Here is a 23,718-nt window from a genome sequence, read left to right on the forward strand (position 1 = left end):
TAATCTTGAGCCGGGCCGGGAACAGGATTGCATATGGGACATTGCGCTCTCTTAGCAGTTTTTTGACTCCTAGAAACTGGCACCTCTCCTGTTGTACGCCAATAGAGAAGTCAGGGAATATTCGGATGGTGTGTGAATCGAGGCGTAGGTCTCCTTTCTCACGTGAGAGGCAGAGGATGAGGTCCCTATCCCTATAGTTGAGAATCCTGGCGATGATGGGCCTAGGAAAATCTCCTGGTTTGGGGCGTGCTGACAGGGCCCGGTGTGCGCGTTCAACTCTGAAGTATGGGGACAGGTCGGGGTTGCCCAGTAGTTCTTTGAGTAAGTTCTCCACTGCCAACTCCATCCACCCCTTAAGAGCATTTTCTGGGACCCCAATGATGCATAGGTTTTTCCTGCGTGAGGGGGACTCCAAGCCGTCGCACTGGGCCTTAACAACCTTCATGACTCGGGTTAGGGTAGCTACCATGTCCTGAAGGGCATGTAGGCCATCCTCATTCGCGCTAATTCTGTTTTACGCCTCAGTGATCCTGGTCACAGCCTGGTCAACCTGTGATTTGAGTGATGCTTCGTTAGCGTTGATATCGTCCAACTTCTAACGGAATGAGGCAAAGTTCTTTACCATAGACTCCATCATCGCCGTGAGATCAGGGGTCAGGGCACTGGGGCGGTGTTCGGGTTCGGGTTCCTCCTGGGCAGATGTCACAGACCCCGGTTCAGCACGCAGGGTTGCCTTCGAAAACGTGTCCATTGCACCCATCTTATTGGCCCCACGGGCTCTATCAGACATTTCGAGTGTAGTACAGAATGCTTGAGTGCCCCGGCAGCCAAGTCTGTTGTAGCAAGGAAAGCAGAGGTGTAACACAGTGTGGGGGTGACCAGCAGCAACAGGATTCAATAGTAGGGCCTCAGATGAGGTAATCAGTGGCAGCAGTGACCAAGTCCAGAGTTAATGAGCCAGTGTAGCTGCAGCGACAACACAATGGGGCTAACTGTTCACCTAGCCCTCCAGTTTCAAGTGGCCAGGGCACTGATTAATTGTGCTGCCTCGCGGCCCAGGCAGTGATGAGTGTAGCCGGCAGAGAGTGGTGCCCACCAGCCCAACAATCCATCAATACTGGGAGAATGTAATATTGGCCTCCCCGTAGGTCAAGCGCAGCAGTGAATAAGGCTTGCGGCCCACCAGCCCCGTCAGGCCTCAGCAGCAGTCAGGGTCTATGGAGCCAAGCGGGGGATGGTGTCAGTGGAGCGGAGCGGGCCGGGTCGCGCCCAGCCAGTAGCCCCCCCGGCAGTAATGATCACTGCAGCGCTGGGGGAGCGCTATTGAGGGAGAGGCAGCACGTAAAGGGCCAAGGCAGCAGCAGCCAGCAGGAGCCAACCCCCCCTCCAACTCCTCACCTGCCACACAAGCCCACGATCCAGCTCGCCGGGTGCAATAACCAAGTTCAGCCGCTGCAGCCGAATGTAGGCGCAGGCGGCACCCGTGAAGCGAGGGCCCAGCACCGGCCAGGTCTGCCGGGTGCGCGGCCGCAGAGGCCCAGCAGAAGAACACAGGTCTGCAGCCAACATGGCCGGGCCACCGCGCCGAGAGGCGGGGCCGTCTGCCGGCGCAGGTGCAGCCCCGATCCCCTGGCGTAACGCAGCCAGCTGAACCGGGCGCCGCAGCCCTCGGGGTGGGGGAACATCCGCGGCCGCACCCAATGGCCCAAAGTGGAGCGTAGGCGGGAAGTCTCTGGTGCGCCGCCGGCATCAGGTGTGGATCCGGCAGCCGCAGCTGAGGCGGTCTCGGGCAGGAATCAAGGCAGCACCAGGGCCACCCACGCAGCCAGGCCCGGGAAGGCAGCCAGACTCTGCGGGCCACTCACAGGTCAGATCCAGCTGGAAACGGGGCAGGGTGGTCAGCAGGATATTAGGTGTGCTCTGGTCCAGTTAGGGGCGATGCCAGCAGCTCAATCCGCTGATGTCGGCTGATTTGTTGTCTTAGCCACACGGAGCTCTGCAGCTTGGCAGCCATTTTCGGGCTGCTCAACAGCGCCCCCCGTTATATAGCCGGTTTAAATGATTTGTGAGTTGTCTGGTTGTTCCAAACAATGTGCACCATCTCTTTGCTGCAAAGCACATGTTCTTTGTTTTTTTTCAGTATTTTGTTCATTCTTGTCGAGCTCGTGGTTTTCACTCTCTTCTCTCTACATCAGTACTTTTGCTCATTTCATACAATACCATTCTCAGCATGTTTCACTTCTTACCCCCTTATGTTACAATGGTGGCATAACGGGTATCGGTGTCTCTTGTGTGCACACTGAATTTTGAGGTGGAATCTCTATCCTTGTGTGGCATTTCTCTCTTCCCAATGTCTCCAACTGATGCTTCTCATGGCCACAATGTTTGGATATATCTCATTCTTGTTCTATCCAAGGTCTTCAAATTGAAGAACCTAGACAAAGACCAAGTATATCCACCCTGCATAGTGGAAGGGCATATGAGAAACCAGAAGGTGTCTCACCCACTAGTCACCAGGGATCTGTCATCCAGGTGGCCAGGACACGGCCATCGCTTTTTGGATGCAGTTCCCGGGCTGGATCAGTGAGGGAGGATCACCTTGTGAGGGGTATTCAGGGAGTGGGAGTGGGACAAAGGATGGTGAAACGCGGTATCTCCTCCCTTGTAACACCTTTACCCCATACTACCAAGTAGGATATTTAGAAACTCTACCCCCACCACCTTTACATCACAAACACTTTCTCACTGACAGCTCGCTCTAAGGGAAAACAGACTAACACCCGAGCTGTGTTCCCGACATGACTCAATACTATGTTCATGCGAGGTCAGGCAATTACTGACAATCACACACACACCTGACTTTCATTACACTTCCTCACAAGGATAAAAGGCAGAGCACGAGAGCTCACTCCGAGCGAGGCAAAGCACACAAGCAAACAGCAGGTTTGTGACGGCAGCTGAGCAAGAGAGGAAGGGTGGAGATCGCAAGGAGGGGAATTCCCTTGACCTTTCAACAATGAACTTCCCTTCCCGAAAGCTCCAGAGAAAGCGTGAGACCAGGAAACCAGGATGAAGAATCCTGCACTGTGTGTGGGAGATACCCCAGGCCCTCCCGCGTCAATAATCAAGGTCGGGAGAATCACCAGCCACTGTGGTACTGTCCTTGGCTCCAGCAACAAAGCTGCTTCAGTGAAAGCAACACAGCCGGTGAGACCGATACAAGACCCATCTGTGTTGAAGCCAAGGTTGCAAGCAGCAACATTGTATGGTGAGCACAGGACCAAACATTGTTAAAATTAGTATGATAAGAGAAGTTAAACTGGTGATGAGTTATTGAACTTTAAAGCAAGCTACAATACCTTTGACAGAGTGGTTCGGCACTGCTTGGGTGCTCATTCGAAGGTCTCTGTAAGGTATCCAGCTGAGAAGTAATGAAATTAGATAAATTTGATCTGAGCCTGGCAGAGGGAGATCATTTGAAAGTGACAAATAAATGTGAATCAAAGTAGTTATGCGATGTGTCAAGCAAAATCCCGGGCACAGTCAAAAGTCTTCGATTTTGATCAAATAGAGAAAGTTTGGAAAAATACATTAATCTGGTCTGAGCCCAGCAGAGGTAGATCAATTGAAGATTGTGTGTTAAAGTGAGTCTGATCCCAGCAGAGGGGGGACCGGGTGAATCCAAAATCACCCAAGAAGTTGTACATCAGAATCCTGAGGAGAAAGGAACTTTTGAATGTTTGTTTGTCGTATCAGGCCCTCTAAAGTAAGAAACTTTGAATGACAAAGACTTTGGGATAAGGCCTCAATACTGAGATTTGAACTTCATCCTCATGGTCTAGAGAAGCCACAGACTGTGCTAAGCTCCATTGCGCTGCTTTGTCCCCCCGTGCTGAAAACATAAGGAAGGGAAGCCAATGGCTTGAATATCCTGACATATCATTTCTTGAACACTTTTCTTGTGCATAACCTTGTTTCCCACACTATTTGTATTTAGAAGCAAGGATTGGCAATAGGTTTATGCCCTTTTATTTTGACAAGACACCACTAGGACTGCATTATTATTTGATGGTCGTAGCTTGCTTCCATCTTTAGATTTAGGATTAGATCGTCATTTTTCAAACCTAGTTGAAGTTCAATAAACATCCTTGAAATGTGATCACTTGTGTCTGTCTTACTACTTGATACCATGCCTTCCTTACACAGTCTAGAAAATACATACCACAAGTTTCGCATTCGATGCCTTGGCTACGAAGTCAACATTGATGCCTCCAATTACAACCTAGAAATGAAAAAAAGAGCATAAACTCTATATTCTATAGATACATGCAAAGGATCATGCGGTAATTCTTTGAATTTCTTCCTACAGGAGATCCACTCATTGATGAAGAATTGAAGACTTACCGGCCGATATTCATGTGGGATAGGGTTCTCCTTCAATGTCGAGACAACTTGCTCCTTTACTGAAGCAGTAGCTTCCTCTCTTTCTGGGGGTGCAGAGTGCTTCCGCGATACTCCTACACTCTGCCAACATCCAGCGTTTCGGAGCTTGCTGAGAGACACAGCAATGAGGCTACCCACTTTAGCGTTGTTCCGAATCAGGGCTAAGTCTGGGTATGAATCCATGAAAGGAAAAATATGCACAGAGAGGGACTTCAGGCTCACGAGCCATACACAAGTGCGTGGGTAGGATGCGTGTATAGAACATGTCAAAGAAAAGTGCAATTGGACTAAATGAGGGTGCAGAAGAAAGTAAGATTGGAATGCAATTATAAGTAAATTCAGATGAAAAAGAAAATAAATGTACTGATTTAAGAAGACTATACATTAATATTACTTGCACCAGCCTGGTATAGTTAGAGAGGCTCCATTTTGAACTATATATGTTTGCAGATAACATGAAGCTCCACTTTGGCATCCCGAAGTGAGAGTTATCCGCACGCCTGATGAAATGCAGCCTCAACACATGCCAATATAATTTCACACATACTGCCAAAGCTTGACTTAACTCCAAACAGAACTTTGATAAGAGGGTCTGAGTTTAATTGGGAAATGAGTGCACTGATATCTTCAGGAGGTGCATGAAGTTATCCTGAAGAGACCATGGCTCGACTGTTTACATATAAGGGCTTATTGTACTATTTCGCATGTGTAAAACCTCTTTAATGAAGTCAATAATTCTTTTGCCAGTCTTATTGATTCCAATGTATTCAGAACCTACATAAGATGATGTACAGTGGGGAGAAGGCAACACAGGATCAGGATTGTTGGAGCGTTGTGTTAATTCCTTTGTTCCCTCTGATAGCTTCTGCTATTAAATGCTTACCCAACTAACCTCCCTTAGATTTGAGTTCTGTATCGGATTTCTTCGGCAAACGGAGAAAATAATGCTCGTGTGTAAGAAGGTAAAATTATGTATAGGTGTCAGAGGTGAAATTATAAATTTGTGATTTGGAAGGAGCAACACTATCATGAAAATTGCATTCATGTCACCAACAACGTTTTGTTTCCACTATACATATGGCTTACACATTTACCCTCCAATTTATCACCTTTCAGTTCTCTCCTCTATAGCCCACTCTCCAGATCTCAATCCTTTTAATATTCTTTTTTCCTCTCTCCTGTATTCCAAATGCTGGGTCGTGCCGTTAGATTGTACACTTTGAACCTTCCTATTAGGTCTTAATGTTTTGGTTGCACTCCTTTGGACTATATTTCTAATCCCCAGTCTCTTGATCATACTAATATGGCCCATCTCTTGGATCAAACTGTAGACTAGTCTTTTTATGTCATTTCTGTATCCCTCATTTTGATCTCACTTCTAAATTCCACCTTGTACTCTTCACTTCTATAGTATCATCTTTCTTCAGCCTTCTTTGTAATCACACTTTGACTATAACTTTAAATGCATCACTTTTAGACTTCTCCTCCCACATCTTAGTTTGGGTCAATGTAACGTATACCACCACGCTTTGAATTTCACTTAATAAAGCGGTCAAACTACTTCAAGTGAAAGCTCTTTCCCCTGGTGCCCCTTAAGCTCTAAAGAAGGATGGGTCAGCATCAATTACACCTCAGCTTCACCTAATGCTCTGGTCCTTGTCCTGCATGCAGAACAGAGCTCTAGCGGGTCCCACCCAACCAGCCAGCTCTGCATCCCTATGCTCTCCTTGGGGTGTCATTTGGGAGTGCTAGAAGAGAAGTGGTGGCACTGACCAAGCAAACTGGTAGGGGCACAGGGTGCGGTTTGTTTTGTAATATTGGTTCACTGAAACAATGCTATTAGAGATTCACGGTGCATTTTGTGGCAAACCTCCTGCAAAGTATAACAGGGCCACTGCTGTCGTGACCACAACTTTTGGATTGCCTTGCCTACGTGCTTCTTGCACATGTCGCCTGCTACCCTCATGTATTCCCAATATTGGTTATAACTTTGATTTCAACATGTTTAGGATTTCCAGGGCAGATATGGAAAATCATCCTGGTCTAATCTTGGTATACGCTTTACAAGGAATAGTACCATTCTCCCACAGTGACACCATTCTCCCACAGTGACAGAAGGGTTACAGCTAAGAATCTTAGGGAAGAGTGATGTATTCCCAATTTTGCAAAGTTTGAAGGAAAAGACGTTTTAGGGAGTAGTTCTCATTCCGAACTGGTCCATGTTTAGGCAAATAAAAAAATACAAAAATATATATATGAAACAACCAATTGCCATGAATAAAAAAAATGTAAGCATCTTTATTACATAGTCCGTCTTCGCATCCTGCAGAAATGATACTTTACAGAAGGTGTTGCTCATGGCACCAGCCTTAAAAGATCACCTGGCAACTTCAGTTGGCATAAAGGTTCAGACACATGGATACCAATGTGTCACTTATGTTGTAATTATTGGAATTATTTTGGACAGTAAAATAGGCAGGTAAAGATTTACCAGGTGCACCCAGTAGTAGGATGAAACAGCAGAGCTTAATGTTTTCCCCCACTTTTAGATGAGTGGTTAACCAGATCTGCCATTAAGTGCAGCTCAGCATGAATGTGATATTCACTCAACATATTTATTTCATACTTCCACTTTTGCGATCACTTGTTAATTTCAGCAAAGCGTTCCCTAGCTTTGTCCGTTTTATGCTTTTCGTGACCTACTGACCTCTTTTGTCAAGAGGCTGGCCACCTCCTACTACCTCAACTCTTGGATACACCTAGATGCTGCACAATGCACAAAACCCTGCCAAGTCCCACTGTATACAACAGTGACCCTGGGTTGAGTACCTGTATATGCCCTAGGCTATATAGATGCTTTTCTTTCTTGTATTCTAGCAAACATTCGGGATCCCGTGCTGAATTATAATGGTCAAGTAGCCTGCACCCTTGTTTGGAGTAACGATATGTAAAATCTTCTAAGATTGTTGCTGATACTAAACTCCGCACTAGGCTGCACAATCACTTTAAGGAGTCCGTGTAACAGTTATATATCTATTTATTTAATATGTTCATAACCATCACAGGGTTTACATATACAACATAATATAAATACATGCATGCTTCACAATCCAAAAACAATTCTTATAAAATATGTTAAAATACAAAAATACCAGCATACAAGTCTTTTAAAGTAGTTAAAAGTTATATATCTAGCAGTCTCTGTTATCATTATAGGCGCTGCCTAACCCAAATTCACCTCCAGAATTTCAGTGCTATGCTAACTGGGAGGGTTTGGCTGGATCACCAGATATGATCACCAATGTGTTCTGTTTTTAGGTTGGTCAACCCTCATTTCCCACCACAAAACTCAAGATACCCATTTCAGTATCTCATATTGAATACAACAACCACACGTTCTTGCTTCTGGATGTAAACTTTGGATACCAACTGCAACTAAGATACTGAATATGCTTAGTCGTCATTCTCAGAACGTTCAACCTCCATCCTATAGTCACACATTTGGAGTCAGTCCACTGTACGGCTTCTTGTTTGGTATGCATCCCGCCCACTGTACGGCTTCTTTTTCGGTATGCATCCCGTCCACTGTACGGCTTCTTGTTCGGTATGCATCCCGTCCACTGTACGGCTTCTTGTTCGGTATGCATCCCGTCCACTGTACGGCTTCTTGTTCGGTATGCATCCCGTCCACTGTACGGCTTCTTGTTCGGTATGCATCCCGTCCACTGTACGGCTTCTTGTTCGGTATGCATCCCGTCCACTGTACGGTTTCTTGTTCTGTATGTGTCCCCATGAACCAAGTTCCCTCCTTTTATTTCTTGATCCCATTCTATGGATCTTGCTTCATGCATTGGCTCGATGTTCTCTACTTCTGGAATGTACTCACTAGATCTCAGGCCTCGCCCTCTATCGGTGATCTCACTTCTGGGTCCAACTCGCCAAGAAATGATTTTCACTTCTTTAGAGAGGGCACACATGTCTGCAACTAATTCTTTCGGCTTCACTTCCCATACATCAGTCTTTCTAAAATTGCCCTATACAAAACGACTTGCATTAGACGGGCTTGCCCCGTCTGCACTGCCGACCACTGCCATGTTCTTGCTTAATGGCTCTCTAGTCTCTATATTGCATCACTCTTCTCAGGTCAGCATCTCTGTTATTGGACTGCAACCAATGAAACTCTTAGATGAATCCAGAGGTACCGCGAGTGAATACTATTCAAATGTTTTTCACAGACCCCACTGCTTGTAAAGTCCCACAGGTCTATGTACTTTTAATACGGTATGTGGAAGTGAAGCCCTAGTCAGGAATGCGCACAACTGGATTTTCATGAAAGGAAGTAAAGTAAAATTGTGGTTGAGCTGCTGTCGTGTAGGTAGTGAGATGATCTGCCACTATCACCTTGAAGTATATCAAATTATTGTGAATTACTATCTACACAGGCTGCGCTTGGTAACCAACGTAAAGCCACTGATGTGCAAAATTTAAACAAGAATGATGGGGAATTAATCACAGAGATATTCTACTGGTTTATTAGTAACAAAGAGCAAAGTTGTTCATTCACAGGTAAAGTGTAACACATCAATTGTGTTGAATGAGTCTGAACTTGGATGAATTACACAGAGCAATTTATATGCAATCAATAAAACACCCACAATTTATATGCAATTGCGCAGCATATTTGTTGAGTACTTCAAAAACCAAAACTTGAATGAATCACATTGTTTGAGATAGGCTTATTCGCCAAAACACACACAATTTATATGCAATTGCGCAGCGTATTTCACATTAAAGAAAAGCCAAGAATTTGCCAAAACATGCCAACACGTGTTTCAACCAAAGAGGTCGTCCTCAGGGCATACAAATGTAGTTTACCATTTGCATTAATCTATAATTATTGAACCTTGGCTTGAAATCGAAACAACCAACGTCAGAGGTAGTGGGTCAAAAAACAAGAAAAAACAGGAGAGAAAGGAGAAATAGAAAGAAATAAAAACATACCGTTAGAGATAATATATGCAATTGATTGTTCTATTTCCTAAAATAGGGATAAATGAATCTATCCATACCTTAAATATGATTGAGGTTTCCTAATACTTGATTCAACTTTCAGTAGTTGAGAGATTTAGTGATTTCTACATGCTTGACTGGACAGGGTCTGTAAGTTATAAAGACTTGGTATAATATGACACATATTTTAGTTCAAAAGTCTGCATTGCTAGTAAGTTTAACATCTAATTTGTGAAAAGTATGGAAACTATAATTACCAGTCTTGCAATCAAGAGGTAGTTGTCGTTCGACTGATATGCCGCTGTTGCAGTATAATTGAAATGTAACGCACGTTTTTAGCGTGCCTTGCCTTTAAATTCGGCCGTAATCTGTAACATGGATATGACAACGTATTTAAACACTTGTTATAAGGAACGTGCTGCATAAGCTTTTCGTTTGGTATCGTTAGGGCGTAGAACTGGCTTACCGGCATACGCTCCAAAAGTTGATGTGCTCAATGGCCGGTTGTTTCTCAATACTGAAGGCATCGGCACAATCCGGGGGTTACTATAGTAACCTTCCCGGGTTAGGTCAGGTGATGTAGTCATCTGACCCTGTTGCTTGGATACTCCTTACAAGCCGGAAATGCATAAAACAGACATTTGAGGAAAGCTTCCTATGCGGAAGCTCATTCATTTACGGCAATATTTTTGCAGCGACTTAATTACATATAGATATTTTGATGTTAATACTGTGTACAGCTTTGACATCAACAAAAAGAAAACTGAAATAATCCGTACTAATTCTAATCCTATGTTAGGTGCGGATATTGGATAGTTGGTGCTAAATATCAACCTCAATTAAGAAATCAAAATAAATGTGGTGCGCTCGAATCAGCGTGCAGACATGCAAATAACTGCCGGTTGGGCTGTTGGGACAAATATAAACAGTGACTTCTCACAGAGTGGGGTCACTAGGCTGAATATAAATGCCTCGGGCATAGTCGGTAAGCTGTATCGGTTTGCATGGGTTTGATTGTCTGTTTTTTAGCATTAAATTCGTACAAATTATAGAAACACATTCAATTCATGGTCTTGGTTCAAACCAAGTGACAGGCAACGTAATTTACAAATCATTCTTGCTTCCTGTTGTCGTAGGGTCAATTCTCTGTTACCACCTCTCGGATGTTGTTGGATGTGTTTGAGTCCAATGAATTTGATGTCTTTAATATTATCCAGTTGATGATGCTTCTGCCAATGGGAAGCTAAAGGAAGTCTAATATCCTGGCTACTAAGATTGTTGAGGTGTTCTCGAATCCTGAAACGGACTTCTCTGATCGTGCTGCCAATATACATTTTCTGACATACACATAAGATACCATAGATAACAAATTTTGTACGACAATTAATAAAGTCAAATATTTTGGTTTGAAGTCCATTATGGCAGCTAAAGATTTTTGTAGGTGCTAAAGCATGATGGCAAAAATTGCATGTCCCGCACTTGTAAAAGCCTGCTGGCTTTGTGCTTGTAGTAAGCCAATTTGCCTGTCCAATTGGGTCAGGTTTAAGGAAAGAGGGACTGAGGATCTTCCTCAAAGTCTTTGCCTTGGTAAAGATAATACTGGGTCGATCAGTAATATACGATATCAAATCAGAATCTAGGTGTAAAATATGCCAATGTTTTTTCAGTATATACTGTATGAATTTGTGGTCACTTGAATATTTTGTGATGAAGTTGACATGCTTAGGATATTGTTCGCTGGACACTTTTGTCTTATTTATCAGCAATTGTGGTCTCGGTATTTTCTTGACCGCATCAGTAGTTTTCCTGATTAGTTGAATTGGATACCCTCTTTCACGAAATCTGTGTCCAATTGACTTACATTCTATTTGAAACATTTCATCCTGGCTGCAATTTCTTTTCGCTCTTAACATTTCACCTCTGGGAATATTTTGGATAACACTTTGTCTATGGCTACTAGTTGCATGCAGTATAGAGTTTACTGCAGTTTCTTTCCTAAAGGTGCAGGTTTCGATGTTGTTTGACACAATGTTAATCTTAAGATCTAAAAAAGTAATTTCTGCTGCATCCATATGTCCTGTAAACTTAATATCAAAGGTGTTATCATTAAGGTAAAGCATAAATGCTGCAAAATCTTCTTTACTGCCTTCCCAAATCGCCAGGACATCATCAATATACCTTTTCCACCTGATAATGTTGTGCTTGAACGGATTGTTCTGAAAAATATATTTTTCCTCAAAGTAGGCCATGAATAGGTTGGCCAAAGAGGGCGCATATTTCGCCCCCATCGCAATCCCTTTAATTTGCGAGTAATAGTCACCATTGAAAAGGAACTGATTGTGTGTAAGTGTAAATTCCAAAAAACTTTTAATCATCTGTACATGTGTATAGTGTGAAGCAGAGTAGGTTCTGAAGCTAAAATCAATCGTATCCAGGGCCAGTTGGTGTTGAATTGAAGTATAGAGGGCTTCCACATCTAGAGTCACTAAATAGTATGTGGGTTTCCAGATAGTCCCTTGTAATATTTGCAACGTATGTGTTGTGTCTTTAATATATGCTGGGATTTCCGGTACCAAATGTTTAATACTACTGTCTATATAGTCAGCGAGTGCTTCGGTAGCTCCTCCCTGGCCACTCATGATTGGTCGAACTGTTGGGAGAGTGAGAAACGGCTTGTGGACCTTGGGTAAAAAATAAATTGTTGGCATAAGTGGTTTGGAAATCGATAAAAACGCTTTTTCATCATCTGAAAGTAGTCCTTGGTGATACCAAAACTGAAGTAAAGTTTGTAATTCTTGTGAAGTTAGTAATGTGGGGTTAGTAATAAGTTTCTCATAACATCCAGGCGTGGTTAAATGTTCCATTGACATTTTAATGTAATCTGATTTATTCAGAATGACAATGTTGCCTCCTTTGTCAGCCTCTTTAATAATGATTGAGCTGTCTTCACATAAATCTTGTAGTGCCTGTCTTTCCAACTTGGTAAGATTCTGTTTCCTGCTGCAACAATTTTGTTGAAATCCATCTAGGTGTTTATGAATTTCCTTGGTGATTGCCTTGTAAAAGATATCAATGACATTGTCTCCAGCAATAGGTGGCATGAATTTCGATCTATTCTTATGTTCCTTAATATCCTTAATATCCATATTTCGTTGATGAATGCCGAGCATATAAATTGTGGGTGTTTTATTGATTGCATATAAATTGCTCTGTGTAATTCATCCAAGTTCAGACTCATTCAACACAATTGATGTGTTACACTTTACCTGTGAATGAACAACTTTGCTCTTTGTTACTAATAAACCAGTAGAATATCTCTGTGATTAATTCCCCATCATTCTTGTTTAAATTTTGCACATCAGTGGCTTTACGTCTATGTACTTTTATTCACATATTTGGTTGCATGAAGAGGTCAGAGGGGTGCTGAATGGATATTTCTGCGATTGACTAATTCCTCACTCAATAAGCAATCACTCTGTAGGAGAACATATTGGACTGCTAATTCTCTACTCGTTTGACCCTGGAGATCATTTTCACACCTCGACACTTACTGCATACTTAGCTACCAGCTCAGAGACGAAGAAGTCGCTCTCCCATGGCTTCCCGCAGCTGGAGCCACTTAGAAAAGGATACTGGCTTTCAGGGACTTGCCTCCGGTCAGTTCGTTCACTCTTTGCAGCACAAAAGGCGTCACTTTCTTGCCCCTTATCTTGTGATCCCTGCAGAAAAGAAGCAGAGAAGCATGTATAGTACTACGTCACGTTCAAGGCTGTAACTTACTGTGACCAGACACTTTTACAATGTTTGCAGTAAATTGTGTGACACATAGGGTTCAAGTCGAGGGTACACGCGGGTGGACGTAGTCCACCCACTTTTTTCAGCTAAAATGAGAAACATTTAGTCTTCCTTGAATTTATAAATTAAAGCCAACCTCAGGGATCGAACCGAGTCATCAGGTTTGCAGGCCGGACACTTCACCACTGCACTATATAAACTGATGAAAAAAAACAACTAAAGCTGAACTGTCCCATTTCGGTACTGTAAGTCCCAGGGAAAACATTTGTATTGGTTCTTGGAGTTCAAAACATGCACACCATTTAACGTTTTCAAAAACACTATTAGAAGAAAATATCCTCTCTTGGTTTTGTGTGTTGATTTTATGAAAGTCAAATGCCATACGTCCTGTGCAATTTGGGTGGTTATGCAAAGCCAATTTAATGAAATGTGCACATTTCACCTTGATTTGTTAATTTCTGGCAAGGTCACATCCCATTGCATTTGTTGATGAGTCCCCCCCACTTTTATTTTTAGGACTTGACCCCTGCCACGACATTGGGAAGTTCCTGCTGCGCCTTTGCTAAGCAACAGGTTGTGCCTAAGAATGACAAGCATTTGTCTAGGTGTAATGTCAAATCACGGTCGGCCACTCCAGTAAAAAAAACAAAAAATATACAGCTCCACCTATATACACCAGGCCAATATGCACAAAGTCACTTCCACACTTGGTTTCAGTGTAAGAATTGTGGTAGGTTAGAATTGGGAGACTGACAATGAGGCATATTCTCTGAATTCCTCTTTATTCAATGGGAAAAAGTTACCTAACCTTTCCCTAGTCCTAAGACTCTAAACCCTATTCTGAAAAAGAAAGGAGTAAAAGGGTGCTCGCCAGGGTGTCTCACATAAATGAAGTCCTCGTCCAGAATCCTATTCTAACCTAGCTTCTCTTCCTACCATATAACCAGGATATACTTTGGCCCATTGCACGAGAAAAGGGACAGTGGCTGGTTTCTGAACCCCCCCTCCCCACCATTGTGTTTCCTTACCACAGACACCTTTGCCTATGTGTACAGTGTGAGAAACCTGAAGGGGTTTCGCTAGCTAGTCCCCGGCGATCTGTCATCCAGGTGACCAGGACAATATTGGATCCAGTTCCTGGGGGGTGGACCAGTGAGGAAGGATCACCTGGATGGGTGGTCCTTGGGGAGTGGGACACCGACGGGTGAGACGCGGTATCCCGCTTCTTTCAAACCCTTTTCCCCATCTTGCCGCGGAGGATATCCCAAAACACTGCCCCCGCCCGCCTTTTCCCACACAAACAATTTTGCACAATAGGAAAGACAACGGGCTAACACCATAGCCGTTCACCTGACATGCCCCAATACAAGGTCAGGCAAAGTCAGGCAATTGGCCAGAATCACACAAACCGGACAGCCCTTTCTCTTCCCCACAGGGATAAAAAGGTAGAGCACAAGAGCACAGAACGAGCAAGGCAGACCGCACGACGTGAGAGCTAACTCAGCACGGCAGTTCATAAGGAGGTGAAAGATGGTGCATACGGAGGGGATAAGGAGAGAAGCAACAGCACCCTTTCCGAACAAGGCCTGTGAAACCTCTGCAGATGGAAACCTAAGACCGTGAACAATAGCCAGCGTGTGTGGCAGCAGATATCTACGGTACATGAGAGCCTCCTCCGCTGATAACCAAGCCAGGGAGAGCCGCAGGACTCTGTTGTACCAACCTTGACTCGAAGGAGAGGAGAGGAAAGTAAAGCGATTCATCACAGCCGGTGAGTCGAGGGAATATCAATAAGAAAACAAACTGTTTAGAACAGCAGCCAACACCTAATTTGAATTTTGAAAAGATAAAGAGGGGGAAAGCCAGCAACAAAGGAGTACAGCACCACGTGGGTGCTCACAGAGGAAACTCTGGGCGATTACCCGACGTTATAAACTACCAGAAGCCCTTGGGAAAAGGTTAGAAGGTCAAAGTGGTCATACAGGGGTCTTGTCAAATCCTCTGTACCGTGGAAAGTCTATGACCGACAGATGATTGGGAAAGTAAGGGAAATGAATTTGGCTCGGTGAAATGAGCACATGAACAGTGTGTTACAAAGGTTGGAAAGAGTGAAGCCAATCAAAGGATGTCCATACTGACTTGTTTGAAAAGACATTAAGGTTTGTGACAACAAGAAGTGTTCCAAGACAAGGAGAAGTGAATTGTCACGCTTGTCAAATCAGGGCCAAGGGAGATCCAGGGGTGAAAAGTCAGCACCCAAACTTCATTGAGAAAGGAACTCGAGTTGATTTATGGAACACAACTTGTGAGGGGTCTGCCGCCAGAAGAGGGGGAGCCAGGGTGTGAAACTATCACCCAAAGTATACGATGAACAGACCTTTATGTTTGTTGAAACATCAGGCCCTCAAAGGCAAGAGACTTATTGAAAAGAGAACCATTGAAGAACCTGATAGCTGGTGCTGAACTGTCAGCTCGTGCTGGGAAAGCCAAGCGTGTGCTGTGCTCAGGAAATCCACCTTGTCCTGTGCTCAAAACGTGGGGAAGGGAGAACCCTGGCAATCACATCCTGACTTATTGTTTGGGAACACTTCTTTCCTTATTGAATCCCTATCCCGCACTCTTTTTGTAATTAGCTGTAAGTAATTGGCAATAGTTTTTTTTTTAAGTTTAGGCCTTTTTACTTTGACAAGACGCCACAAGGACTGCTTTAATTTTCATTTGATGGTCGACGCTTGCTCCCATCTTAGATTTAGGTTAGGCGTTGTTCCACCCTGCATTTACAGTTTAATAAACACCCTTGAACTGTGATCACTTGTATCTGTCTTTACTGTTGCCACCAGGAGTTCCTTACATATAGCGTTAGGAGTGGGGTGTGACTCAATTGAAACTAATTGGGGAGCTCTACAATTTCCAAAAACTTAGTCAGAGAGCCTCTAGCCCTTCCTTCGTGCCCAAGGAGTCAATCGGGTTTGATATCTGTAGCAGTAGGAAAGCTACCATTCCCCCTGGGAAAAGAGGAATGATTCCTGCAGGCTTGGTTTTGATACCCCCTCCTGGGTGTTACATTCAATTGGCCCCAAAATCTGGCCTAGAGTGGACGTTCGGGAGACGTCTTAACAGGCATTATTGATCCCGACTGGGAGATGTGAAGGTTCTCTTACAAAACCATGGCAAGATCCCTTTTGAGGTACATCAGGGAGATCAAATTGTCCAGGGTATTTTGGAAAGAGCTCTATTTCCTCAGTTTAAATAAAGTGAACCAGATAAAACAGAAAGGAGGTAACTTAGGCTTTTGGGAAGCTGATAAATCAAGTAACATCAAAGAAAGGAGAGGAACCCACCATCTATCCAGACATAGCCTTCACCCAGTGAAATGATCCAGTCCTTGCTGAAGCATTTTTACAGGCAATTCTGGAAGAAGAAGCCTTAGAGTAGAGAAGGGGAGTCCATTTTTCTTTCTAAAATGAGGATTGCTTTACAGAAAAGAAACCTCCTCAGAGGGTATGTTAAAACACAATTGGTAATACCCAAAAGCCACCGAAAGCTTGTACTGGAAATCACACATTCCAACCTTACCGGGGGGCTTTTAGGACAATCTAAAACCCAGGTACATATTGGGGGAATATATGACTGGCCAGGTATACACGCTGATGTAAAAACTTTCATACAGACATGCAAAATCTGTCAAAAGACCAGTACGCACATTCCATCACCTGCCCCTCTGAATACGTTGCCGATTACAGTAATCCCCTTTTCCAGAATTGGTATGGACATAATTGGACCGCTCGAAACCTCTACATTAGGCAATATGTCCTTGTGATCGTGGATTATGCAACCCAATATTCCTATGCATTCTCAATGCAAAATAATACCACCCAGCGGATCCTTAAACATCTTCTACAGTATTTCTCCAGGGTCAGTTTTCCCAAGGGGATACTAACAGACCGGGCTCAAATTTTAGAGTAAGCTTATGGCCTAAGTCAAAGAGCTACTCCACCTTACCACCTTGCGAACTTCGGTGTACCATCCCCAAACTGATGGCTTGTTAGAAAGATTCAATAAAAACTTAAAACAAATTCCCCCGAAAAATGGTAGAGTGGGAAGGGAAAGACTGGGACCGAATGATCCTGTGGGCACAATTGGCAGTGAGGAAAACCCCCCAAAGCTTCCACAGGTTTCTCTCCTTTTGAATTGCTCTATGGAAGAGAGCCGAGAGATTTTCTAGACATGCTTCGGGAAACACTGGGAAGAACGAGAGGAGGCCCCTATTCCCATCATGCAAACCGCCACCCGAATGCGAGAACATATGAAGTTAGTCTGAGACTTTGTTTTTTACTCATATGGAAAAAGCTCAAAGCCAACAAAAGGCCACTTGTGACAAGAAAGTGAATTTAAGATCATTCTCCATAGGACAGAAAGTACTGGTCCTCTTACAAACCTCAAAGAACTAGCTAGTCTCCAAATGGCACAGACCTTATGAAATAGTAGAAAGAACAGGAACCTGAACATAGAGTAGCCCAACCAGATAGAAAACAGAAAATCCAATTATATTACGTAAATCTCTTGAAAGAGTGGAAAGAGAATCAGTCAGCCACCCATGCCAAAGTACTAGCATGGCTGGTTCCCAAAGACATAGATAACGTTGATTTAATTCCTTCAGAGTGATCTACCCAACACCAACAAGACCTAAAGGATGTAAAGATTTCATTTCCCAATGTATTCTCAGAAAATCCAGGAAGAGTAAACAGTACATACCACTATATCAGACGTAAAGTGGCACACTTGAAACCATATCGACTCTCAGAAGCCTGTAAGCAGATGGAGATTGAGGAAGTCAACAAAATGTTGAAAGTCAACATCATTGAGCCATCCTCAAGTCCATGGTCCTCTCCTATCATGCTGGTCACTAAACCTGACCGCTCCTGGAGATTCTGTATTGACTTCCATCAAGGTAATGCCATATCAGACTTCAGTGCCTATCCTATGCCACACATTGACGACTTAATTGATAAACTCAGAGCAGCCACCTTTCTATCTATCCTAGATTTAATAAAAGGTTACTGGCAGGTTCCCGTATATGGACCAGATAAGGAACAGACTACGTTTTCAACGTTGTTAGGACTATTCCAATTTAAAGTCCTACCTTTCGGTCTGTACAGTGCGCCAGCCACTTTCAACGCCTCTTGGATCGAATCCTACAACTCTATTCTGAATTCTGTAGATCTTATATTGACGATATTGTCATTTATACTAAGACTTGGGAGGACCATCTCTTTGATCTTTATACCATCATGAAAGTCCTCAGAAACGTTGGCCTAACTGCTTACCCAGCTAAGTGCAGATAGCCCAATCAGCCGTAAAATATCTTGGCTTCTTTGTAGGGAATGTGAATGTACAACCACAACATGAAAAGGTAAATGCCGTCTTGGATACAGCAACTCTTAAGACCAAAAGTGATCTTAGAGCTTTCTCTTGCTAATAGGATACTACTGAAGGTTTATCCCCAACTTTTTAGACAAAACAGCCTGGCTGACAGATAAACTTAAGAACGCCGAACCACAGAAACTTAATTGGAATCACTAGGATGAGATATGTTATAACATCTGGAAGCCAACGGTGTGTCAGAACCCAATCCTAAAGGTAGTTGACGTCTCTAAGGAGTTTGTCCTACAGACCAACGCCTCCCTTAAAGGATTAGGAGCCGTCCTATCCCAGGTTTGCGATGGATTAGATCATACCATATAATTCACCAGCCGCAAGCTGTTCCCACATGAAAATTATTAATCTGTGTTGGAACTGGAGGCCCTGGCCATCAAGTGGGCCATTATCCATCTTAGGTACTACCTATTGGGACAAAAGTTCACACTAGTGACACACCACTCACCTCTACTTTGGATTAGCCAACACAAAGACTACAACCCTAGGGTCAAGCCATGGTTTCTGGACTGACAACCCTATTATTTCACTGTGGAACACCGAAAAGGAAAAGACCAGGGAAATGTAAATTTCCTTTCCCGGTTCCCATGTGAAACAAATGTAGCTACATCGCATGGAGGAAGGGTTTGTGAGAAACCTGAAGGTGTCTCCCTAGCTAGTCCCCGGGGATCTGTCATCCAGGTGGCCAGGACACGGCCATCGCTGTTGGATCCAGTTCCTTGGATTGGACCAGTGAGGGATGATCACCTGGATGGGGCTCCTTTGGGAACGGGACACCAATGGGTGAAACGCTGTATCCCCCTTCTTTCAACACCTTTTTCCCATCTTGCCACGTGGGATATTCCAAAACACTGCCCCTCCCCTTTTCCCACACGAACCCGCACAACACGAAAAACAACGGACTAACACCAGAGCCGTTTAGTTGACATGTCCCAATACAAGGGTCAGGCAAAGCCAGGCAATTGACTAGAATCACACACACTTGACGCCTTTTCCCTTACCCACAGGGTTAAAAGGTGGCGCACAAGAGCACAGGACGAGCAAGGCAGACCGCACGACGGGAGAGCAAACTCAGCACACCAGTTCAAAAGGAGGTGAAAGACATTGCATACGGAGGTGGTGAGGAGAGAAGTACCTTGCCCTTTCCGACCAAAGCCTGTGAAACCTTTGCAAATGGAAACCTAAGACTGCAAACAATAGCCAGCATGTGTTGCAGCAAAAGTCTACAGTAAATGAGACCCACCTCCACTGATAACCAAGCCGGGGAGAGACGCAGGTCTCTGTGGTAGCAACCTTGACTCGAAGGAGAGGAACGTAAAGCAATTAATCACAGCCGGTGAGTCGGGGAGAATATCGATAAGAAACCGAACTGTGTTCGTTTCAAAAAGTAGCCAACAGCTAATTTGAACTTGGAAAAGATAAAGAGGGGGAAAACCAGCAACAGAGGGGGCCGGCATCATGTGAGTGCTCATGCAGGAAACTCTAGGCGATTATCAGACGACCTTGGGAAAAGGCGAGAAGAGGTCAAAATAGTCATACAGGAGTCTTGTAAAATCCTCTCTACCGTAGAAAGTCTTTGACTGAAAGATGATTGGGAAAGTAAGGGAAATGTATCCCGCTTCGGTGAAATGAGCGCATGAACAGTGTGCTACAAAGGTTGGAAAGAATGAAGCCAATCGAAGGATGTCCACACTGAATTGTTTGAAAAGACATTAAGATTCATGACAAGAAGTATTGCAAGGCAAGGAGAAGTGAACTGTCCCGTTTGTAATTTGGGGTCCGAGCCCGGCCGAGGGAGATCCAGGGGTGAAAAGTCATCACCCAAAGTGCATTGAGAAAAGAACTGTTGAGTTGATTTATCAAAAAAAAAACAACTTGTGAGGGGTCTGCGCCTAGAAGAGGAGGACCCAGGGGGTGAAACTATCACCCAAAGTATACGTTTAACAGAACTTTATGTTTGTTTGTTTGTTGAAACATCAGGCCCTCAAAGGCAAGAGACTTTCATTGAAAAGAGACTTAACCATCAAAGAACTTGATAGCTGGTGCTGAACTGTCGGCTCGTGCTAGGAAAGCTCGAGCGTGTGCTGTGCTCAGGAAATCCACCTTGTCCCGTGCTCAAAACGTGGGGAAGGGAGAACCCTGGCAATCACATCCCGACTTATTGTTTGAGAAACCTCGTTTCTTTATTGAAACCCTATCCAACACTCTTTTTGTCATTAGTTATAAGGAATTGGCAATCTTTTCTTTTAGTATAGGCCTTTTAACTTTGACAAGACGCCACAATGACTGCTTTATTTTTCATTTGAAGGTTTTTCCACCCTGGATTTACAGTTTAATAAACATGCTTGAATTGTGATCACTTGTGTCAGTCCATACTGTTGCCACCATGAGTTCCTTACAACAGTCACATGCAGCTTGTATCGTTCAATCTCTTCTTCTCTCAAAGTGGGTTTCTCACAGTCTTTATCCATTTTGGGGATACTTTCCTCTGTCCCATTTTTCCTCCCCTACAGTTGGGGTTCTTTCAGTCTCTTTCTACAGCTGCAGGTTTTCTCTACTTTTCACGACCCACCCCCTGGGGTTTCCTTTCCTTCCTTCCCCACTTTGGGGCTTCTCTCATTCCCATTTTCCACTCTGGGGCCTTGTGTGTCCCTCCCTGCTCCAGGGCTGGTCTTTGTCTCGCGATCTCGCCACACTTTGGGGAGAACACAAAGAAACCCCACTCTGGGGCTTCTCTGTTCTCTCCCAACCTTGGAATTTCTCTATGCTCTCCCCACCCAAGGTTTCTCTGTGTTCTCCCCACCTAGAGGCTTGCCTGGGTTCTCTCCACTTTCGGGTACTTCTTCCTCTTTCTTACTTTACTGCCCTCCTACCGGTTCCCCAGAGCCACTACGTACCTATATTTGCTGTGCAGTTCTCCTAGGGAGGTGTGTCAGGTCTGGCGGACATAGAGCCACTTACACGAATCCTCAACTGAGTTCCATGTCGGACGCTGCCATTTCTCATCTCCACCTGGCTTTGCATGGGTCTAAGGCTGTGGTTTTCCTCCAGGTTGGTCTATTGGTTCTTCCAGGTTACTTGTACAATTATTCTGCTCTGAGCCAGGTCTTTCCGAGTACACGACCGGTAGGTGCTGCTGCCTTACCATGGTGTCAACCACGGCTTGGGACGCCACGTCTGGCGTAGTCTGTCTGTCTTGACACACCTCTGATGAGGCTTCCAGCTCCCTCAAGCTCTGCAGGCTTTTTACATGCCGCTTCTAATTGGCTCTTTAGCTGATGCTCCTCCAGGGGGCTGGGACATACTCTGCTCCTCTGTTTCGGAAGAGAACAGATAGGTGGGGTCGCGATTCCAAACCAGCCATTACAAAAAAAGGGGTTAAAACTATCATGCATCTCACTACCACATAGCCAATGAAGGTCTAGAGAATTGGGTTGAAAGGAAGGTGACTTGTGCCTTTTTCTGGGGTTTTCCTGTCCTTTAAGGGGGGCGGTCACCGTCAATTGGACCCTACCTTTCCTTTCCTGTTCCTCCAATGGGAGTCACGCGTAGTGGGCTCATCTTTCTAATCCCACAGTGGGTGGCTGTGCCTTGGAGCAATGGGACAAACTCCTTGGTTTTGTCACAACCCCTACGCCCACAACTTTGGCTCATACAAAGATTTTAACTCCCCTATTAGTTTTGAGTTCTCTTTTCAGGTTGCAGAAGTGCACACAACATATCACCTTTCAATCCTTTTCTCAACAGAGGGTTCTTCTTTGACAATGATCCCAAAGGAACCCTGAATGCTCAGTCTCAGTTGTGGCAGAACAGTTTCTTGAATGAGGATTTAGGCATCATGCTTAAAGCATCGAGTTTTGTGTGTGGTCAGCTCACAAAGGGGTACTTTTTCCTGGAAAAAACTCTGCTACTCTGGCTTAAGAGTGAACCAGCTGCCCCTGCGGGCTTTCCACAGGGTCTCCACCAGGTCAGTTCTGTGGTTCAGCCAGGGTTCGTAGCCAGCTGCTGCTCCTCCAAGACAGCATTTTAGCAGCAAGTCTGATAAAATGCTCAGTATTCAATTGAGCATCTCTGGGTATCCTGTACTGATTCGAACAATCTAATCAGGGATTCACTTTATCTTCGAATCAAGTAATTCGAGTTAAATTGTTGTGGAGGGAGTCTCACAAGATTAAGAATGACCAGTGGAATTTTCCCCCGTCTTTCTGTTTAAAATGGGATTCATTCACCCAAGAGACCAGGGGCTAGCTAGGGGGGCCATCTTCCATAGGGTCCCCAACCTAGCCATCCTAAGAAGAATTGGGAGCATGGGTGGATTGCCCTCTTCTGTAGGAAGCATCTTTACTTTTTCTGGCCTTACACTGGGCCTCCTCTGGGCTTGGTGCATCTTACTCCAATAGCCCTGATTTAGTCTGCCCTCAATTTAGGTCACATTATAATGGGGATTACTGCTGTTCACGAATAACAGGGTGATATGATGGCCAGTAGTTACAATAGGCCAGGATAATCACTTCAGTAGGTGAGGAGCCAGCCACAGACAGGAAGTGGCACCAACGGTTGTAGGTTAAAGATTCGAAAACAAAAAGGATCGAATGCAATACAATTGAGTCAAAAGGACCGGAAAAAAAAACTAAAACTAAAAAAAAAAAAAAAGACATTAAAAAAAGGCATTTGGTCTTTTTTTTCGGTCCTTTTGACTCGAATGTATTGCATTCGATCCTTTTGTTTTCGAATTAATGACTGGACACTGCAACAGTGTGAGAGGTATGGTGATATGCGGCCAGAGGAGGCCCGAGACACTGAGAGCCCATCAGTGCTGACAGGGAGGCCGGCAGAGGATCCAATAAATCGAAGCCTAGCAGAGACCATTTTGCAGAGAGATTCAAAGCAACATTCCGTGAACACTGACATGTCCAGGGCAGAGACGCAGTGTGAAAAGATAACGGAAACACTTGTGGGAGTTAAGATTGACACTTGGAGTGGGGAACCAAAAAGGATTTTCCCAAACAGTGGCAGATTCGAAATCTAGTATAC

The 23,718-nt window shown here is 44.2% G+C and overlaps 1 protein-coding gene and 1 long non-coding RNA gene across 2 annotated transcripts in view; both read right to left on the reverse strand.

Moving 5' to 3' along the window:
• Positions 1-23,718, reverse strand: part of LOC138513733 (uncharacterized) — a 440,991-nt gene that overhangs the window by 199,362 nt on the left and 217,911 nt on the right. The window contains exons 9-11 of the mRNA XM_069628814.1: positions 13,087-13,172; positions 4,405-4,610; positions 4,223-4,282 (exon numbers count right to left, since the gene is read on the reverse strand). Coding sequence (XP_069484915.1) covers positions 4,223-4,282; positions 4,405-4,610; positions 13,087-13,172 — 352 coding nt within the window. The remainder of the gene's footprint in view (positions 1-4,222; positions 4,283-4,404; positions 4,611-13,086; positions 13,173-23,718) is intronic.
• On the reverse strand, positions 8,960-11,275 carry LOC138513732 (uncharacterized). The gene is made up of 2 exons (XR_011281803.1): positions 9,711-11,275; positions 8,960-9,601 (listed from the first exon to the last, which is right to left on the reverse strand). It is a non-coding gene; the product is annotated as an uncharacterized lncRNA (long non-coding RNA).

Source organism: Ambystoma mexicanum, chromosome 12, assembly GCF_040938575.1.
Source record: "Ambystoma mexicanum isolate Mex_15411 chromosome 12, UKY_AmexF1_1, whole genome shotgun sequence".
Classification (NCBI taxonomy): domain Eukaryota; kingdom Metazoa; phylum Chordata; class Amphibia; order Caudata; family Ambystomatidae; genus Ambystoma; species Ambystoma mexicanum.